Here is a 22,758-nt window from a genome sequence, read left to right as displayed (position 1 = left end):
CCCCCCTCCCCGAACTCAAGGAACCTTTCCTTCACACCTCTGCTTCCAACTCAACCTATGGTAAATCAAAACGATATTGATTCAATAGTAACTTCTGTAGTGACGCTGCGCTGTTTAGCAGTTATGATGGTTTTATTGCATCGTTAATAAATAGAATATAAATGACAAGGGAAACAGCTTTTATTTCAGCAACTTCTTAACAGTAGCAAGAAAAATGAAGAAAAACGGAGCACGGAATTTATTTGTATTTATGAATGCCTTCCTTGAATTTATATTGGAGACAGAGTTCTTCTTTCTCCTTGTCTTAGAACTTCAAAATATTTCCAAACAATGTGTTAGAAGTTTAAGACAGGTTAAGTCATAACTATAAACTAGCTCCCAGTTTAAAAATATTATGTGAAGTGCTCCTATCAGGATTTTTTCAGCTCAGTGAATGATTTTTATTTAAGCATTTTAAAAAACAGTATATTGTTGAGCGGACACAATAATCAGATAAATAGTATTTCAAACATCAGTACAAACTTCATTTACAAAACCTTCCCAGAATTCATCTGAAAAAGGGTCTTCAGCTGATAAAAATAAATTCTATTCATTACCCTGAAAACCAGACAGGTATAACCAGGATCCAGTCACTGGATATCTTTTCTGTGGTAAGATTTGGTTCTTTTTTTCCTTTCACATTCACCCATGACAGCACATATATTGCAGAGTAAAGATGTGTCCATACAGATGCATATGAAAAAAAGTCTTTTAAAGGTTCTGTCAGAAAATTCAATTCTGTATACTTAGTTATGGAACCAAGGTACATGGATACACAGCTTTAACAAAATGCACATGTCATTTGAATGTCATTTCCGGAAGCGTTTAAATAGTGGATGGATGTGCTTATTTGAAGATGCTTTACTCCGTGAAGAGTGGTACTCCATGTAAACCGTATCATCTGCTCCTGACATAGAGCTCATTGTGCCTGTACGACGTGACACCTGCAAGTGAGGAGAAAAAACCATGTGCTTAGTGTGTGATCAGATAGCCATCTCTAACCCACTGACACCCACTGCTTACCGGGCAGCACTGTTCGTTTAGTGACCTTAATGCCAAAAAGCCTTCAAAGTTCCTTTTCTTACGAGGAATTTCTACAAAGGAAGTCACTGCCTGCCACTCACCGTAAGTATACAAACCTACATAAGGTTTAATATGGAAAGATACCTTAGAGTGGGAATTCCCAACGCATTTCACGCACAATGCAATTCAGCTAAAAATAAACCCTAAAAAAATCAATTACCACATTGTAGCTTGATTTTAACTTATGTATCAACACATGTTTCAGGCTGTTTATTTTTCTTATATCAGACGTGGCTGAAAATGTCAAACTACTACCTACAATAATAGTAATTCTCTTAAAAATGAACAAATGTAGCCCTTATGCTTCTGCCCTCTGGGCATGAGGAAATCAGAGCACAGTGCCACCACAAGAGTATGTGCTCTGACATATGTATATCTTAAAAATCTTTTAAAATCTTTTCACTGTTCATGACTTAGAATATGTACTGCAAAATCTGTAACAATAGATCTATCGCCTTCTCCCTCAAATATAATGGAGGACATGAATTCCATGTCTACCTTCTTTCTAGTGCCCATTACCAAACCAAATTACTCAAATAGCTAAATGCTAATGCAGCTTAAAAAAATGAGTCTGTTCTCCAATGTTTCACAAAGATACTAAGGCATCAACGATGGCAACACATTTAGAATTAAAATGCAGCGGTCAAGTTCTGTCACGTTTGTGGTCACACAAAGCATTCTTCATTACCTGAGCTGACTTTGAACCATATTCTCCAGCAACTACTTCCTCCTCAGCATCCAAGTCAGATGCTTGCAGAACTTTCTGGAGAAGCTGCTGCTGTTCTTCTTTGGATGAAAATGAAAGTTCTTCTTCTTCCATGCCTGCAAGCTTTGTTATTACCTACAAAACAGAGCACAGTACAAGGTGAGGGCTCTTCCTCCTCACTGTTAGCTGGCTAATCAAAACCAAGACAAGGATTTCTGATTCCATATCCTGTTGGTGCTGCCTTCAATTTTTATTAATGGTCTGAACAGCTTAACACTATGATTAGCATAGATACACATAAAATTTTGCTAAGTGAAGTATATATACAGGCACACACATCCCTTGTTATATTCTAGCTGGAAATGCAAAACACAAACACTGGGGAAAAAAAAAAGGGAGAAGAAAACCCGAAAAGCTCTGGACAGAGGATGTCAGCCAAATGCTGTTGATCCCAGCTTGACCAAGAACCTGACCAAAGCACATACAGCTCAGATGCACATTCAACTTAGTGCAAGGTTAGCTTCATGTTGTGGGCTCTACATTCATCTAGTTTAAAAACTAGCACTTTAACAAAAATAATTCACTAGCTTTCCAGACACTGAGAATTCTAGCGATAAACATCGAGGAACATGGATAAAGCCCCTAACAAATCAAGATATATGATGTTGCTGAGAGACCGCGTGTGCAAGCAAGCATCAGCAGCACAGCAAAAGGGCTCTTTCAACATTTGTGCACCAGTTAACTTAGCTGGTTATGTCTGCTCTCTTTGAAATTCTTAGTAACTCATTTAATAATAACCACGGATGCAGGGCACATGCCATCTACTGGCAATATAGTGCCATACACTCTGTTAGCTGAAAAACCTCTTCTGAAGAACTGAAAAGCTCTCAGGCTTCTGTTACAAAGCTTCTCAATAGGCAGCTTGCTTTCTTAAGTAGAAGTATTTTGAAAATTTCACAGGAATTTTTCCTGCAGTTAAATACATTTGGGTAAAAATATATTTATACGTGAGAATCTCAGTTTTCCCCACTATGTTTCCAACTTGAAGAGCTTTTGAGAAAGACATTCTATTTCAGCCTTTCCCTTGATTATGTGGTGTTTCCCCTCCTCAGCTTCCTTTTTCAGCTTATGTCTTGAGCCAATACAATTAGAAACGAGTTACTTCAGTAATCTGGGCTGGAGCTGACCACAAAGACTGATCAAAAACTATGATTACAGCTTAAGGTAAAATGAATCCATATTAGCCACAAAGCACTGTTTTTGAAAAACACGGTAGGGAAACACTATACCGAATAATCAGTGTTGTAGACTGCAGTCAATGGCAATTCCTAATTAAAAAATGGATGCCTTTCTGAGAAATGTCCTAGCTTTAAGAATCCATTCACAGAAGCAAGGTCTCCTGCTATATGGCTAAAGGAACACTATGGTCCCCCTTCTTGTTCATTTAGAACGGCATTGCTAGGATCACCTCAAAAATAAAAAGGAGTCATGAAAAGCAATTTTAAATTGCATTAGGCTGTTTCCAATTGTGGCTGCAAAACAGTGCTAACGTGATTCACAGAACAGAAAGAATTCCCACTGCATCATCATTTTTTTAAGCTGTTCAACAGATGCCAAGTTTAAAGTAATCCCCAATTCTCTGATATAATGAGCTCTCCGATTGGCTTAAAATATAACCTACATTCAGCCTCTAAACAAAAAACATAATACAGTAAATAAACTATAGTTAGCAAACCAAAAAACCCCCACTAGCAGTAAACGCCAAGCAGCAAATTGTGATGACAAGGCTCCTATTTAAGAAGCAAACACAAAATATGTGATTTAGAAAAAAACAATGTATTCCAGTTTTCTTTTTGATGAAAGGCAGAGAACGGAGCTATTGAGAGACAGTCAGAAGAAAGTCTTAGAAAAAAAGGGAAAACTTTTACCCTTTTAAAGAAGTAGTGAAGTTTTAGTAATTTAGGAGCAAAAATTCTGAAGGAGAGGACATCAGCACTGAAATAATTACCTAAGGATGAGGTAGAGTCTCCATATTTGGAAGAATAAGAAGGCAAAAATCTGCTGGGAGCAACATACATAGAGTTGATCCTGGCTTGGTATGAAGAAACATAATGGGTTGTTTCTTGGACATTTCTTCCAGCCCTATTCCTTGATGCCAGCTATGACTAAGGCTTAAAGTTTGGCAAACGGATGAAAATAGATATTCTAACATACTGTTCCTTAACCACAAATAAAGAACATTCCAGTACCGGTCAGCTAAAATGTTGCTCCAAATACTCAGCTGCCACTTGCACTGCTTTTTTCCCCATATTACACCAAAGCTCCTAGGACTAGGTCTTCCTTGCAAAATAAAATCCCTCTATTTTAACCTCTTTCTTAGTTCTAAAATCCAAGACATTCAAATACAAGGGATTTCTCTAATCTTGACTACCACCACATAAATGCATTTGCTGTAATTAGCCGCAGCTTAATACTGATCTACAATTTTGTCAAAATACATCCACTACAAAGCAAAACAAGGATTTTACCTCTAAAGACTGTGACATGTCTCTTTCAGTGGAAGGACCCCCTTAAAGCTCTATTTAATGGGCCATTGGTTACAAAGCAATTATTTACTTCAGCATAGCTGCAGTTCAGAGAGGTTTTACCCATAGGGATGTCTTGTACTGCACGTACGCCTCATGAGGAAAAGCTCTTAAATAGCTCAGCTCAAGTGCAATCCAGCAGGGGCTGCTTGCCCTTGCACCTTGTGCGATCCCTGCATGATTCTGTCAACACCATAAGCTTGAGCTTGTTCACTACAGGCAGATATGGGAGCTGCCTTCTGCTCAGCAATGTTTCTTACTGGGAAGGCTTCTCATCAGAGCAGTAAACTCCAGTTTTACAAAGCAATAATTCACCTAAAAGCAAGAGCTATCATGACGCCCTGTTGCCTTTAACAACCCAGCGGATGAGCATATGGGGCAGCCCATGGATTAAAAAAAAATATACGAATGAGACACACCATGAAATCTATCAAATAGAGGAGCTTTGGCGGAGCGAGATTTTACATTTGCAAGAAGACAACATAACTCTATATATACATAATAAACAGAAGTGCAAGGGGCAATCAATTTTCAAGTATGTATGAAGACATGACAGCATTCAGTCCTTTACAAAAGGAACTTTAGAGGAAACTTCTGATTTTCAAGTTCTGTCACACTGTCCACACTGAAAACGTTCTCTATTTTGAGGAGTATGTTTTAGTTGTAGGTAGGAAGATTTCTACTCTGTAGTAACAGTCTTTTCCTGCAGTAAATTCTGTCCTTTCTTCATCAATTAACATTCAACCCGGTGATACACTTCATTCCATGCAGCGACAATTACAAACTGTTGGTGGAAGCTAAATAGGCACAGTCTATACACCACTAACCAGAGCAGGTTTTGCTTAACAGAGCCAAGATCGACGTGCCTGCATCCTGGACTGATTGATTTTCTGTACCACCGCAGGCCTTGGACAGCACTACGGAAATGGTGCACAAGATTAGTGTGTGGACAAAGATCCCTGAAAGGTGTTTCTTTTGGAGCAGGATGCTAGACGCTTCAAACACTTTACGATTCCCAGAGTCAGATGTATAAATGTAGGATGGACGAATCCTGCCGGCTGTATGCTCTCTTTAGCCACAAGGAAAAAGATGTCTCCCCATAGTGAAATACTGGCCTGCCACTGGAGGTTCTTTGGAAACTATTTGTGACTTGTGATGTTCTGGAAGTTTTCTGACCTGCTGCTGGCCACTATGACATGAACACCTATCAACAATGCTTTATGCACAGCCAGTATGACAACACACAATAGGAGGCCTGCATGCATCGACAACTGAACAGCATAAATATAAAGCAACCCAACAAGTAACATTCCGCTTCACTCTCCAGTGGGTGCTTGGTTTGAAGTTAGAATACTTACCTTTCTAAAAGCTGTACTAAGTTACTTGTATCTACCCTCACAGTAACACAGATGATAAACCAACCCTGAAACAGTTCTTGCTTGCAAGCAAAACCTTCATTAATACATTACACAACCAGGATTCTTGACCCAATACTAACATGAAAGAACATGGAAATTATATTTTTAGGTCACAACTATATAAATAGCAGAGACAAGTTACCTTGAAGCTATAACCTTGATCTACAAGAAACCGTTGTCGCTTCGTTGAATATGCCATTTCCTGAGTGTCTTGGGATACAAGAGAATAAAAAAAGGCATTGTATTCCTCTGCAACCATGCCTAGGAGACAAAGACACTGAGTGATTAGTTCCATTTGGAACACTGCACCAAAAAACAAAAAAGGACTGAACACTGAAAACAGGTGTTTAAATCAGTTGTCTCCCCACAAAAAAAATTTTGTAAAGTTTAGCTGCATCCAGACCTTACATAAACTGATTGACAAAGTACACAGTATGGAAATTCCTACTCTTGTTCTTAATAACTTGAGAATGGGCAAAAAAAAAAAATTAAAAGGAAATGGATACTAACGCAATTACACTGGTACTCGGAGAAGAATCTGCTTCTTCATTACACTGGGCAAGGTGAATAATAAAATTATTTGTAAGTCTACTATGTAAAGAGCGAATAAAAAGTCTAGAGTAAGGATTGCAACACACATCAAAAAAGTTAATGGAAAAAGACAAAGGAGAAGTTTTATCGACACAAATTGGAGTTTGCACTGGTTTTGCATTAAAAAAGACAAAGATATGTAGCTAAAAATTCACAGAGCTATTTTGAAACCCAGGATACACCAGGCTGCATATAATAATTTACTTAAATTTACATCTCTTAAGATATATTAATTAAACAGCATTGGGTTCTCTTTTAAAACTTTAAGACTTTGTTAATTCACTACCATGGGGTTTGCAGACATTTTCAAGCAAAGCCTCAGCTGTAACAAGCACAAACTGCACATGAAGTAAGTAAATGTAGACCTTAAGTGCAAGTAGAAAGTGTTTTAAAGATCATTTTTCCAAACAAAAAGCTCCTTGGTTATGTTTTGCAAAAACAAAACTAGTTGGAAATCAAATCCCATTTTTAAAAGTAAGTAATCTGCAGTATCAAAAATGTGCTTTCTAGAGACTTGCATACAGTAATGCTATGATTTTTTAAGAACTATTTCATGTTGAGGAAAATATCAAGGAATGAAAAAGTAAAAGAACCACCACAAAACAAAAAGTTAATTTTCCTTCAGCTTTTTTTGTCCTTTGGAAGTTTTCCCAACAAACCTTTACTGACCCTGAACATGCTTCATCTCCCTTCACTGGTATATGGGCGTATTCTCTTTTACTAAAACATAATCCAAGGACAAGATAAAGAAGTATCATGAACATCCAGTTTCTCTGCAATTCTGATACTATGATCCAAGCCTCAAGAGTCCAACCAGCACCTCATTTACCTTTTTTGGCTCTTAGCACTCTCCCCAGTCTTTGAGCCTCCTGTCTTCGAGACCCACCATGGGATGAAATCTGAATCAGAACATTGGCTTCTGGCAGATCGAATGATGTGTCACCTACCTATAACAGAGAAGCAGCCTCTAAGCATATCTTATTTCCATATATCACCGACAAAAATTTAATACAATGTGCACATTTGTGAGCTGCGATACAAAGATGTCAAATGCACAACATGCATGTATAATTTACTCTTGAATAAAGTTCACTGAAGACAGGTACAAGGACACACTGAAATGTCCTCGCTTACCTTGGAAATGAAAATAGTGTTGATTTTTGGATTGTGCTTGAAGTTTTGTAGAATTTGCATTCTTTCTCCTTGTGCAGTAGGACCATATATATAAGGTCTGAAAAGAACAGAACATACGCAAATTAAATCAATTCAAGACTTCACAGTCATTTTTTGTGAGATACTAAGAAACCAAGACATGGCAGGGAGTGCAGTACACATTTGAACTGATATAAAAACAAAACAGATTTTGGTACAGCTTACACTTTACTTTTAGCTTGTTTGGCTCTTTATGGCAGCTACCCCAGTTGTTTGTGGAATCCTCTACAGAAACCCAGTCTGCCAGAAATAAATTCTGACAGTTATAAATGTTTTGCAATTATGTGCACCAGTGAAGCTGTATATCAACAGACTGAATACATTTGCTAAGCCTACATGAAAGACTGAAGGCAGCTGATAAAATAAGAGATTTTTTTTCCCCTCAGATCTACTGAGTTAGCACATTGACAGCTGCAACCTTTGCTTCCTACTTAAAACACTTGAAAATCCAGGCTTCTCTATCAATGATGTGCCAAGTGTCACAAGCTGGCTGCTAGATGTTGTTCTGAGAAAATTATTTTTGCTTCTGAAGCTAACCTCTTGCCCTTCCTAATACCTCCTGGACCTACTGAAACAAGAACAGGGTCCCAGACATTCCATGGCCACAAGAAGCTCAAAGTGGCATTTAATCTAAGGTTTCTAACACTTGATGAATCACATGGAACATTTAATATCTCAATCCAGAAAGCTCACACAAACTCTCAGCCCCCCCAAGACCTCATCAGTAACTTGGACTACTATGAATCTTCCAAGATTCTCTCTAGACTCTGGCTGTTTTCTTCCTGCCTAAGCAGTTTAAAAAAAACAAACAAAAAAAGGCCCTAGAAATGGCAAAGTCCACATTAAAAAAAAAAAAAAAAAGTGGCATGCAGGAGTGTACAGCCACTGCTTCTTCATCTGTTGCACTACGTTTCCAAATGCTCGTTATCAGCATCTCCAAATAACAGGAATCAAGTTCTACAATTTCTGTTTTGTTCACACTTCCATACACTATTTCTAATACAAGGAACCAACCTCAAATGTTTCACTCTAACTTTTAATATTGCACATACATGGGTGGTAGCTGAACATAAACATGCAGTGCATAGTACTAAGGTTTTCTATTATCAACCAATTCTGGTGTGTTGGGTCCTCTAGCTTTCTCTAGTAAAAACTTTATTCTAGTTTTTCTTTTACCAACAATCCTGGTCATCCCTAATCTAATTCTTCTATTTAGTGCGTTTAACCAAACTGTTAGGAAAATGCAGCTAAAAAATGAAAGTGGCAAATGAGTCAACTCTGAAACAATACCATTATTATCCAATTAGTAGCATTCGGTAATATATTAAGCCTTATTTGGAATTACATTTAATATTTAAATTGTGATGACTTTAATTCCAAGCGAAACTTAAACGGAAGATTTAAACTTAAACTAAAGCAGTTGTAAGCCTTCTGTTTCTTAAAGTCACCAAGAAGGGGTTCAAGCACAACACAGAATAACCTGGAAGCCCCAGCTACCAATCCCCCATTTTACCCCCCCAGATCCTACTTGGCAGTGATTCACTAACACTTATCTGAGGACCTTCCTGAACCTAGAACGTCCAATGCTAGACTGACTTTTATTTTTTAAATTACTCCTCTTCCTCACTGCAGGAAGACACTTGAGGCATTTGCAGAGACAGATCCCTCCCATTAACCGACGTAACTGTGAAGACCATAGAGGCATAGTCCTTCAGAAACAGTGATTTAAACATACTAATTAACACCACCAGTAAGAATCAGCACGAGACTCATGACAGAATAAAAGCTGGCTAAGAAAATTTGAAATCTGTGGCCCCAAAAATAATTCCTGTCATGTGCATGTTTTTTCATGCCAGTACCGAGGGAAAGAAGGTGGTATGGGAGGAGCTGGCAGAGAGCCGAACCACAGCCATCTCTGCCTCCACCCAGGAGCCCACCACCTCATGTGCTTCAGTCAGGTCACGAGAAGTGCTGTGGACGCTGCTCTCCTGCTGGGCCAGCACAGCCCGGGCAGACAGGCTCCGCCACTGCTGCTGTACCCGCTGCTGGGCTGCTCTCCTCCTTACCCGTGTAATTCCTGCGCCACCCTAACTCAGTTCCCTTTGTTTCAGCATGCTCATAGTGAATGGACAGAAAATTCTCTGGTTAAAATAAAGACTCCCTCACCTTTATCCAGCACTGCGAGCCTTCTTTCCTTCTAACACCGACTGCCATACAACCACGAGCCACACAAATCATGTGAGGAACAGAAAATTCATTCAAGAACACAAAAAATAAGCACCTAATTATTTCTTCAACTGGTTTTCCTGCCATGCTTCTGCAGTGTCTACCCCGCTTCACAACTGCTGTGCTACTTAGCAAGCACCCCCTCCCAGCATCGCCTTTGCTGAAGGGTTTTCCTGTGGTGCACTGAACACTGCTAGAGACATTCCAGAGGCATCGTTACAGCTAATCTCTGTCCAGACAGATTAAAAAAAATGATGAGAGACCATGGGTGTTGGAATTCATCCAGCACCATTAGCTCTGCTTACTATTTGATGTCACAGCAAGCCAGCACAACATGGCTGTTAAACTACAGTCAAAACTGATCATGAATTTTGGAAAGTGTAATGCTTGTTTGTGGTTTTACTAAGAAATACTGCTGAAATTCCTAGACATGAAATCATACGCAGTCAAAATGCCCCACAGCTTCCAACAAGCAGGGTTTGTCAACAATTTGGCGTTGTCAAAGAAAGGATGAGGGCAGCTTCTATGAATGTTTTCCCCAGTAACTGCTCTACGCCTGATCCTGGCAAACACTCCCGGATCACCCCTCTCCAAACCCTACAAACACACTGATGCTAACCCCTCATTAAACTATTTGTACAACCTTCCATACCTGCACTCACATTACAGTCATTTAAGGTAGCTGAGAAGCTCATGGGAGCAATATCCTTCTGTTTATTAAACAATTACATTAGTCCTAGGCAGTGCACCGGTACAGCACAGATACCCAGAAAGTTTGTCTTAGTTTTTTTACACAAGGCTGAGACCTTTTGAGAACCTGAAGAGGAACGTCCTGGGTCCCAAAAGATCCTGAAAAATTCAGAGTGTATATCTGAAAAACTTTTGTCTCAGAGAGATAGGGGAGGCTACCATCCATTAAAGAAATAGTTCTAGTGTTATTTTTTTAAGCCCCTCATTTTTCTACTGGCTTTTAATAATAATAACATGGATGGAGAAGTAGTAACAGTCTTTCACAGAAATCTTGGATGAAAACTCCTCTGAGGCAAGTGCTAAACAGAGATTCTTTTCAAACAGTTCTACACTGAAATAATGTTGCAGTGCCAATAAAATCCATCCAAAAATATACCCTCCTGAGCTCCTTTTTATATAGGATTGGAGTTAAATCTAAATATTAGAAGAAATATCTAGACTACTGAAAGCTGTGAGATTACAAGGCAATTTTCCAGGAAGGAAGAGAACAGTGCCATCGCCAGTTGTGAACACTTACTTCCCGAGTCTGATCGCATATTCCTTCAGTGCAAACACGTTGTCAGCAAACACGATGATTTTATCATTCCGTCGCTCATGAAACTTAATCAGGAACTGGCAGGCTCTGAATTTATTTGGGTTCATGGTGTACAGCAGTATCCGTTTCTTTGTTTTGATAGCTACATATTCTCTATAAAATTCAGGTGACATTGGGCACCAAACCTAGAATTAGAAAACACACACACACACACACACACACACACAAAGTAACCCTCCGTTATTTATTTATTTCATTCCACTGGAATTGAAAAGATATTGGGGCAACAATAATGCATTATGGCTTTCTGTACAGCACAGGGCACAGATTTGAACACAGTAATTTCTGTACCAGAGTGACAGCTACTGGTCGCTGTAGTCTCCAACACTACCAAACTCCGTTTAACCTCATTAATATTATGGCCTTCCAAAACGCTTTGTCAGTGAGATCCACAACAGAAACAGGCAGTGGGATAGCAACAAGACTAGAAGATACTTCCTTTATGCTTCACACCTAATAATTTTACTGAATGCTACTACCTTTTACATAGCAACAGTTAAAGGAATAAATCATCTGTGCAATGTCCCTCCTGTCACAGCAATCAAAGCTTTTCCCATAAAAATTAATTTCCATCCATACTCTGAAAGCTAAGAGACACATTTAGTCTTCATTACAGAACAAATTTACCAACCTTTTTTCATATACCCACAGCGGAGTGACCTTTGTTTTAACAGCTGTTAAGTCTACCACTTTCAAAACACTAGGATTAATTAGAAGACTTCCAAAGGTCTCCCTAAGCAATTATTTTATTATGTAAATACGTATCATAGTACTGCACAAGTCTAGGCTTACTGAGGTATTTTTTCTACTGTAGCATGAAAACAGAAGAAATTACGAAGCTGAGAAGTTTATGCCAATGCAATAATACTATCTATACCATATAATGCCACTATCTATAGTGCATATAATTTAGAAGATGTTCATTCTACTGTACACTGGTTACTCCCTTATATACACAGTACCAATTAACAGAATACTGCAAAGAAAAGCCTCTTGCATAACTATCGTTCAGCTAGGAAAGTTATGTGACAATTTAGTTTATTTAAACAAGCTGAACTGTTTTGTACTGTTACAAACTACTTTTTTGTTTCAATACTTTTTTCCAGTGAATGCTGGGTAAGGCTTTTTTCATCCCTTGACTACATTAACAATAAATTTATGCATTGAATAGGCTCTACTATTATTGTATGTTGTCTATAAAAGATCTAAAACTCTTAAATCAGAAAAGAGCGTTTCAAAGTGACAATGAAATATGAATGTTGAACATTGGACTGTAGTAAAATAATTATTCTATTGTTCAATGCCTCTGACTACATGGCAAACTGAATATATTTCGATTTGTATTTGCACTCTCTTCAGGATTTGGAAATGGCTAAGAGCTACTTCTCACACAAATCTTTTCATTTTTATGTTTTGCAAGATGCACACTCCAAGCCAAAAACTTGGTATGACAGCTGGGAAAGGGATTATTTGTAAATTACGGAACTCTGAAAATACAGTTAAAGAACAGGCTTGTTCTCTTTTTCAAAAATTTCTTTTAACTTTCTCAACTGTGCTGCTTGTTCTCTTTTAAAGCAGAGGAAGAACAGTACCACAATGACCATGACCTGCCTTCAGAGCAGCACTGCCCTCTCCTGCCACCTGGAGAACCACACTCAAAAGAGCAAACCAGACATCTTTCTTGGCTATGCAGAATAAGCGAAGTTGATTAAAGACGTTACTTCTCAACATGTCAAGAAAATCCCAATAGGTATGCAATGCAGTTGTGCACATACTAGACTTGTTATTTATCAGACTGCTTGTTTTTGATTCTTTGCTTTTGATAGTCCCATCACATGTTATTTCAAAACATTGGCCTAAAGAATATCAACTTGCAGAATTTCCACATCATTCAGAACAAATGTGAAGCGTGAGCTACCCTTTGCAACGCCTAAAGGGCAGTTCAGGGACTGAGAAGAATTGTGCACCCAAAGTAGAATTAACCAAAGAGCCTAAACAGTCAAATTTGAACTTGCAGACTGGTTACTCTCCCTTCAACCCAGTTATTTTCTAGATAACTCTTCACTTGTATTCTATGACTTAAAAATAGTTGTGGGTTTTTTCCTTCTACAACTTCCAGTTTGCACAAAGCTTAAAAGGAGAACAGCCGACCTGCATTTGCATCTTTTATTCCAGTGCCAAAGCTAGCATGAAACTAATGAGGTTTTAAAAAAACAACCCAGTAACAAAAAATCAACACACACACACCCCCCAAACAAAAAAAAAAAAAACCAAAGCAAAAAACATGCAGGAAAGCCCAAAAAGACAGTTAAGTTATGAAATTCTACCATTGCATGCTGTAGCTGCTAAAACGTCGCTTCCATTCAACGGGAGTCTGGACAAGCTCATGAAAGACACACAGTGATGGTTACACAGAAACCACTCATAAATGATTAAGGGCTTGGAGAAGTATCAGATACGTTTGCCCTGTTTTTATACTCTTCCTTAAGTATCTTCCTTGACAAATATCAGAGACAATATATTAAGCTAGACCTTTAGTCTGACCCAGAAAGGTTACTTTTAACGTTCTAATGAGCCTGTGTGAAGGGTTTCCAAAGGGATTATTCCAACAGGATACCAGACTTTTTTCTCATCCATATGATGGGAAGAACAGAGGTCACACTGTTATATTAGAAATAAATAGTAAGATCCAGTCCTATGTTTTCAATTTTCACCCTCATGCGTTCAGGTTTCAAATAAGCAGGTGTTTTCTTATGTTTTTTAAACTTGCTATTATACTTCTTTTGTTTAAGAGTTTAAGAGGAATTCTCCTCAAACAACCACAGACTGTCTACCAGCAGAAGTCTCTGAAAAGCACTTGCCAGCATACCACCTGATGTTACGCTTATCATAACACCATGTTACACTGCCACACAGAACTGAGCTCAAAGTACAAAGTCAAGTTGGACAACAAGAATGTCAATTGCATCGAACGAGGTCTACCACTGCCCACATTTCTGAAAGGTGACTTTGAGACAACCCATCGGGCACCACAACCCCAAAAAGGAAGAGTGCTGAAGTCATTCTGAAGAACGCGTGGCTACTGGATTTACTACATGTTACTACTGACCAGCAACAGCCTTGCCTAAGCTACAAAGTAAATGAAAAGTCATAAGGGCACCTGTTTTTCCCAGTTAAATACTCACAATTACATATATCTTCCTCAAGAAAAAAAAAAAAAAAAAAAAAGGTATAAGCATACTAAACACTAGTAGTACAAAAAGCAGAGCATCACCTCAGCACACTGCACTTTAGCAATGTAGCCACTGTTCTGCAGCTCCATCCAGTTGGCTTCATAGAGCTTTGGTCCAATCAGGAAGTTCAGGTCAACAATTTTATCATCTTCTCTGACCAGGGTAGCAGTCAGCCCCAGTTTACAATGAGCTTGTACAATAGTGAGCACACGTCTGAACATTTTTGCTAAGAAATGCAAGACAGATTTTCTGTTTATTTTCCTGAACGGATTTAGAAGACAAATAGTGCAACTTAAAAAAACACTTTCATCAACTCCTGAACATAAAGCATTGGGAAATTTTACCCCATTTCACACACACCTCTAAGAAATCTGTGTTACAGCAAAAATTCACACTGATTGCAGCTTTAGTTTACATCATCAGTGTACTCTGAAAATCACAGTAAAACTTCTGGCATCTTTATAATTTCCAATTTCCTGAAAGAAAATTAATACATTCAGAGGTTACATGGCTTGTTTTAGGTCATATAGTATTTCATAGAAGGAACTATGACACAAGGACTCTTGGCCGATTGCCACATTCAGACTTCTAGTATATGGCTGAATTACTCATCTTCAGCATTGCTAGAGATCACAGAGGAGGCTCTATACCTTAATTTTTATGAAACAAAGAACGAACAAAATTGAAAGAATAGTGGCAGCAACATGCTAATTTGATAAAATAGCAGTTAATTGTCAAGGTCTCCTTCTAAAATCCATCATTTCTGTAGATACCAAATTATATTCAAATGAAATTACGAGAACAAGGTAGAGGAGCTAACAGAATCCTGCATGGTATTTTTAGCCAGGATTATTCCATAGACACTTAAATACTACATTATTGCTTTCCAATAGTACAGATCTTAATTACACAGGAATTTCAAATACAACAGCTGTTTCTGGACAGTAATCACTATACTTGCTCACATTTTATTGAGTAGAAATAGATATTAAAAGCTAGCCTATAGTTCCACTACATCTCAACAGAAAAGAAAGCAGATTAATTCCCCTCCTGTTCAAACCTGTCTACAGCAAAATTATACAAACATAATTCAGGTACACAGAAGAAGGCACCTTACGGTACAGTGCCATTATAGAAAAGACAGTATCTAATTTGAAGGGTTTCAGAAAACTAATGGCCAGCTTAACTGTAGTATCGTGGGAAAAAAAGAAAGCAGAACAAGGCATCTTACTGGTCTCAAAACCCTAACCCATGTATTTACTCACTATATTGATGATGAGAAAGCAAAAAACCACACCACTTCTAAAAAAGCAGAGTAACGTTATCAGCATGAAAAGTCCGCATGCTGTTTCCTTACCAGGGATAGTATGTACTTCATCAAGTATCATAAGGCCCCACTCTTGACTCTTAAGCCACTCCATTACTCTTTCTGCTTCCCAGGATCTTTTCGTTGTGTGTCCCAACATGGAATATGTACTGATAGCAATCGAACAGCCAATAGGCTTGTCCTTGGCATCAGAAGTGAACCGACATATCTGACTGTCGTCAATGGTGGACCACATCTTGAACTGGGCTTTCCACTGCTCTACAGACACTGCAGAATTACCAAGGACCAGACACCGCTTGCGGACAGTACACGCAGCTGTCACTCCAACTAGAGACTTGCCAGCACCTGCAGGGGAAGAAGAGAGATTCATTAGTCATCTCTCAGACACTACTGGAGGGGGGGCGGGGAGGAAAGAGCAAAGAAAGACAGGAAAACAGTGAGAGGATATGAAATAATGTATCAGGAAATTGTATGTTGTTTCCTTATTATAATAGTTTTAAAGAAATGGAGCATTTCCTTCTTAAAAATCCAGCTGGATTGTCTACTGGACACATAACTCCATTTTCTCAAGAAAATCATTGTAAACAATGGCTGTGCCAATTAGAAACAATCATTCTAATGCTGTTTCAATTTCAAAAGCATATTAAATTCCAGGTGGCTACAGAAAGCTTCCCCTAGAGGTGATCTATCCCTGCCAGCTATGTTTGTTCACCCAAACAGCAAGTCCTTAAATCTTTCCATTCCTCCTTTACACTTGTTCCAGCATCCCTCACACACTCTCTCGGGCCCTCGCTGTGTCTCCCACCCCCAATACCAAGGGCACTGGCATGCAGTCACCTGTTCTCTCCCTTTTCCATTGCTTCCCGTAGGTTGTCCCAGTTTGCACATTCCTCATTTCTTTCTCAAGCTCTCAGGCCCAGAACTTGTGCATACAAGCTCTTTCCTTCCTTACATACCCCTTATGCCATATTTGTATTTCCAGTTCCCCCCCAGTCTCCTTACCCCCAACCGAGGAACAAATTATGCCCAAGGCAATGGCTTTAACATTCCACTGCAAGATCAGCAGAGCTGACTTTAGAGGGACCAGTGAAAGCATGAATGGTTATCTGAAGCTACTACAACCACCTATCAGTTTGTTGGTCTCTACAGGGATACCGGCAGCACCGTTAAGCAGATGCCTGACAGCTCCATTAACCAGGCTCTCCCTCACCACAGCATCACCACCCACTCACAACAAACCAACAGGACTCTGTATACTGGTACCCAGAACAGTCCCTACCGCTGTCTGAATTAAAGAAGCCATCAAATTTGGAAGTTAACAGGCCAATAAAGAACAAAACCCCTAAACATCAACCTAGAAACTTACCACATGGCAAGACAATAACACCAGATCTGGCTCGCCCATTTCCAAACATCTTTCTCAGGCTTTTCTCTTGATAGGGCCTGAGGACAGCTGTAGGTTTCAGATCTATATTAATATCAGGATTCACAGAATCATTTCTGAAATCATATTCTGCCAGCAAGGGGTACTCTAAATGGATACAACGCTTCTGAAGTTCTTCAATCATCTCCTGAAGAGGAAACAAAGCTTCAGAAGGTAAATTTTCCACGTTATTTTTTTTTTAAACAACCAGATTATATAGTACCATGTGAAGTTACATTTATTTTTTTATGCTCACGAAGTCTGCAAGGGTAAAAGTTTATTCCAAAAACTTTATTCATGATCATCTCTACCCCTTTCAAACATTTTAGAAAACAGTCACAGAGGGTTATTTAGACAGATGGAAGAACATGACACATTAATCTCAGATGTGTTGTTCACCCGGCAGCGACTAAACTACACTTTGAAGTCCTGCAACAAAGTGTTCAGTAACAGACACAAAAGGTTCTGTGTGTTACAGACAAGGACCTACCAAAGCTGAACATCTGTTATCTGAAAATCTCCATTCCCTGGTAATGCAGTTATTCCACCACAACGACAGTTCGATTCAATCACCAAGAGGTTGTTGGTTTGGGTTTTTTAAAATAAACAAAATAGCTACTAAACTATCTTGTATATAATTTCTGTTTTCCCCAGAGTAAGGCATCATTAGAAACACCAAGTCCAAAAACAACTTGAGAAATTCTACAAAAACTCTCTGAAAGTCAAGCAGGACTGTGCTGCAACCTCCAGCTACCCTTCTCAAGCTATGAAATCAGAACTGGCAGGAGTTCCTTCTGCAAACATAAATCACAAAACAAAAAAAGGCAGGGAAAAACAGAGAGGGAGAAAGAGAGAGAAAAGAAAGAAAGGGGGAAACAACCTCCCTTCATCTCTGGCGCCTTTCTCTGGCCTGTGAGCCCTGTGCCTTGTGGGCAGGGAAGGGACAATACCCAGTCTGCCACCCTCTGTACAGAAGAGGAAGATTCTAAGATTTTGGGAGGTAAAAGGAAAGAAAAGTTAGATGACTTAAAGTGATCTCCACTATCAAACAAAGTACCACAGTACTTCACATTAAATTCTCACACTTATTTGCAAAGCTTTGGGCCCATTCCCCAAAGCTACAAATGCAGAGACTAATATAATATACTTATACCTGCTTGACTTCAAAAGAAACTGTCTGTGTTTCCTCCTCCTCCTCCTCATCTTTGTCCATCTGTTCGTAAAACTCATATAAGTCAGCTGGGACATCTGGCTTATTCTGGGCATCTGTTCCCTGTGATGTTGATGGACCAAAGCCACCTTCACTGGATTTAGAAATCTGAAACACACAAACATGAATTTTCACCAACAGTTTCATTAGAGATACAGTCCACCCCTGCCCTGCCCCAATTTGGGCTCGTTAAGGAGGCACCGATCATTGCTGACAGAATGGAAAGCAACAGCTGATACAACAAACAACAATCCAACAGTTTATGTACTGTTAATTCAAGAATTTTAAAACATGCCCAAACATACCACTGATTTACTCGTGAATGTCTCTGTAATGAGCTCTGTTTCTTCACCCTCAGCATTTCTCAGGCGACAGTCCCTAATTACATGGTCTTGCAGAAGCTGCTGAATGACATCAGGGTGGGTACTTTCAACAAAATACCTAAAATTAAAGGACAACATTTTAATGAACTAATCAACTGAATAACTTACAAGAAGAGTGGTATAGATGCTTAAATATATTGCTATTCCAGATGCACTCTCAAGTGTCTAATCTTGGGGGGGGAAGGGGGCATTTAAAAATAAAGAAATTATAGGGATCAAGATTTTTTCAAGATGCCTCATACCAAAAGCATCATGTACTTTGCAGTTACCCATCTTGCTCAAAGTTCTCTAACATTTGTGGGAAAACTCCAGCAGAACTGCCTAGACTGAGCTCTCACATACATGTCTTATTTGTGACATGTGACACAAGTCCATTTTTTTGATATTGAAGCGAGTCTGTGAAAACACTGGATGTGGTGTTTCAAAGTCCTGCCCACAGGACCAAAAAAAGCTCAAAAGACAAAAATCCAAAACATCCAGATCATAGACCATCTAAAAATTTAAATTAGTGCATCCTGAAATTGTTTCTCTCCCTGGACATTTGTCAATGATGCTAGTTGGAAATCACAGTTAAAATATGAGCCAAAGAGACTTCACTAGCATGGGAGAAATCTTTTCCTCAGAAACACCTAAGAAGAGAACAAAAACCTGCTAGCAATACTAGCATCAGTTCTACCCAACACAGCAGGTTCAAAAAAGCTGCAGCACAAGCAGAACATTATAGGCCCAGGGCTTATCTGCAGCTGTCAGACAACAGAGAACTTTGAAAAAGAAATAATGAGAAAGACAAAACACAGACAAGGTACAGACACAGGCTTCCCATTTCTTCTCTTTCCTTTCCTTCTTCCTACCACAAATCACATGTTTAGATAACATTGGTCTGCTCTAAAGTAGCTGACCCATCAAGATCACTTCCAACATTATCTTCTAGATTTAAAATAAATCACATTCAACCCAGCAACAAGCACGCATCTCTTGCCAATGGATTTGCTCGTCCTTCCTGAATAACAGATTCCAAGTCAGAATACACAAGGCTGAAGGACAGCTGTAGAAAAACTTGTCTAACCAGGCTCATGCAAATTAGGAAGGAATGTACGAAACAATTATCTGAAAACCTTAAGGATATATTGCAAATCCAAGTAATAAAGGAACAAGCTAGAATATCAAATTCACAACCTGCTTCTAAAAATGTAACAATAACCAGTAGTAGTAGCTCAGGGCAGCCAAACTGAATTAATTGACCAAAGTATTAAATACTTTCAACAATTAAAAACATGATCTTGCATTGATAGAAGGTCCACTCAGCTGGGAGCTGTAAGGCTCAACAGCTACTCAAGACCACTTGTTTAAGCACAGCTGGCATTTGGGGGACTTCCTTTGCCACGCCAGTTAAGGAAGAAGCCACTTACCTGTTATGTTTCAGTACCAGCTTCACCTTCCCATAGCTGACAGTACAAAGCTATAAATGAACAAGAGCAGTTGTTAGGAACATGCAAAAGAGCGATTCCACATTTGGGACCAAATGCAGAGAAGCAGTATATAATAAAACATTTACTTGTGATGTTATGCTTATGGAACAAACCTGAGAAGGTATTTTCAAAAGATGCACACATCAACTCACACAGGAGATCGGTCACAGATAGTTTTTATACCCAATTCCAATCTGCTTCCACGACTGCAAGAACATACATGCAGGATAAGGTAGACTATGTTTTACAGTGCCTGGCTATGCCAGGTTGCATCCCACATTCATAGTCTTCTTCCAGAGGAAATCTGAGGAAACTTTCCCCACGTACAATTCCTATTGGCTGAAAGTATACTTACAGACGCTTGGGTGTACTTTTTTTTTAAGAGGTATAAACCCCACACAGGATATGCTGTGAAAATAGTATGTGTGCAGCAGTATAGTACAGAAAAAGACAAAAAATAAGACAAAGCTTCTGTTCTCTTGGAACAGTGACAGAAACAATGAATGATTAAAAAAAATAATCAATTAAGCAGAAGCAGTAGGAAAAGTTTTCACTAGTAGCAGTAAACATATTTCCAATGCCAATTAAATACTCTTACCTTGATAAACTGAATTATTCCATCTGGGACCCCAGTCTTGCTCAGTTTTTGTAAATACTCTGTGATATCGCTCGTCTGTAAGCCAACACTAACAGCAGCATATAGCGAGTAAGCAGTCACTTTGTATTCATGAATGTGGGTTGGTCTGCACACAGGCTCAGCAATGGCAACCAAAAAATCCTGTGCATATTTGTAAACTGGAGAAAAGGCTTCCAGAAAAATATGGCCATCAGGAGCCTACGGAAATAAAAAGAAATGCTGAGGGCACAACAGCGTTAGTTGACCAGAATCAGGAATGTCCTATAAAGCATCAGTTGACATAAGAGACAGTCCACTATTCAGGTACTAATGCATCATAGAGTTTCAAAGAAAGCGTTTACCCTAACAGTAAGATTACAAGAAAAAAAGAAAGGAGACCAAGGAGCATAAAACTTGTCTTCTGAAAGTGTCCAGACACTGATTTGTCCCTGTCCCTTCTATAGCAGTAAGAATAAACCACGCCCTGATCAATTAGGCTTTTCCAGACTGACACACTGGGGTGTTTTTTCTTTATTACTGCTAAGCAAATTGCTTGAGCAGAGGCAACCTGGCAGCCCTATTCCCCTGAAACAAAATTCCTCATTTTACACAGAACAAATGGAGCAGAAAAGATGGCACTTGTGTGTCACAGCACTTGGTAATGTATGACCTGCAGATGCCGGCTGTGTAACCACCTCTCCGTATGCTTGTATGCTTGTACGACTGGCCGAGGTGCGGACAGGCTTCCTACTGCCATCCTTTTCAGGGCACAGAAAGCAAACGGTACCAGTTACAGAAGATGAGACCAGCTTGTCTTAAGACTGTTCCATTCCATAATGCAAAGCCTGTGGCTGCATCACGGCAACAACAGATCCCACCTGTATCACTAGCCAACGCGGACGCCTCCACAAAGCCTTTCACCTCCGTCCCAGAAACATTTGGCTTAAGGGGCTGCACAGCCCTGCCCGGCCCGCTGCAAGGGACGCCCGCCAGGGGCCCTGCCACGGGCTCCCGGCAGGGACTAGCGGCCTCGCCCCGCGCAGCCTCCCGCAGCCCGGCTGACGGCGGAGGAGACGAGGTCCCGGCTCCATGACCGGGGAAGTCCCGCCAAGACGGCCCCCCCGGCAAGGGGCGGGCTCCCACGACCAGGCCACCCGCCCAGGCCTGCAGCGCCCGTCCGCTGCCCCGAGCTCTACCAGGGCGGCCCCCCCGGCCCGGCGAAGCCCGCGGCGAGGCGCTGCGAGGCCCGGCCGCACGTACCACCCAGAGGGGACGCGAGGCGTGGTCGGCCTTCAGGGGCATCTGCTGCCTGTAGTCCTTCGCCCCGTACTCGTCCACTTTAGTGCCGCTGTCCTCCACCTGCTTCCCCGCCGCGGACGGCACCGCCTCCTGGGACTCCTTGCCGGGAGCTTCGTCCTCATCGTCTTCGTCGTCATCGTAATGGCGCTTCCTGGACTTCTTCTTATCTGGGAGCGAAGCCGGAGCTGTGACGAGGCAGCGCGGCCGGCCCGCGGACACCCGGCCGCCCCCCCCCCGCCCTCCCGCCGCGCTCCCGCCCGGCCCCAGCCGCTCTCCGCCGGGCCGGCCGCGCCGCTCACCCCGCTCCTTCCTGCCCATGGCCGCCGCGCAGCGCCGCCGCACGCCCGCGCGTCACTTCCGCCGGCAGGAGGGGCGGAGCCACGGCGCGCGCGACCCGCGCCGCAACGTCATCGACTTTGTGTTCTCGGGGCCGCCCCCGCCGCCGGGGAACGCGCGGGCGGGCAGAGGCAGGAAAGAGAAGGGGACCGGGGGGGGGGAGAAATTGTTCTTTTTAAAAAACAGTAATTAAAAACAAGGCCAATAAATAAAAAAGCCAATTGGAAATTCAGGAACAAGACTGACATTCCGCATTG

General features: G+C 40.5%; 1 protein-coding gene across 1 annotated transcript; it reads right to left on the bottom strand.

Annotated features, from left to right (window-relative positions):
- Positions 1-162: 162 nt before the first annotated feature.
- On the bottom strand, positions 163-22,559 carry ERCC3 (ERCC excision repair 3, TFIIH core complex helicase subunit). The gene is made up of 15 exons (XM_080398717.1): positions 22,465-22,559; positions 22,127-22,332; positions 20,849-21,085; positions 20,191-20,240; positions 18,704-18,839; positions 18,342-18,506; positions 17,132-17,336; positions 15,796-16,110; positions 14,480-14,664; positions 11,128-11,330; positions 7,557-7,653; positions 7,252-7,369; positions 5,974-6,092; positions 1,811-1,963; positions 163-983 (listed from the first exon to the last, which is right to left on the bottom strand). Exons 1-15 carry the CDS (start codon positions 22,481-22,483, stop codon positions 849-851), a joined length of 2,343 nt encoding a protein of 780 aa, XP_080254843.1. The 5' UTR covers positions 22,484-22,559; the 3' UTR covers positions 163-848.
- Between the last annotated feature and the right edge of the window lie 199 nt (positions 22,560-22,758).

Source organism: Falco punctatus (genome assembly GCF_963210335.1).
Source record: "Falco punctatus genome assembly, chromosome: 8".
Classification (NCBI taxonomy): Eukaryota; Metazoa; Chordata; class Aves; order Falconiformes; family Falconidae; genus Falco; species Falco punctatus.
This window is presented reverse-complemented; position numbering and strand designations above follow the sequence as displayed.

Excerpts from the sequence above, each read along its gene's own strand:
- ERCC3 (XM_080398717.1), bottom strand. Across the intron at positions 7,654-11,127 it reads TATGCGATCAGACTCGGGAA|ACCTTATATATATGGTCCTA; the intron begins GTAAGTGTTCAC and ends TGTTCTTTTCAG. Across the intron at positions 1,964-5,973 it reads ATCAAGGTTATAGCTTCAAG|GTAATAACAAAGCTTGCAGG; the intron begins GTAACTTGTCTC and ends TCTGTTTTGTAG.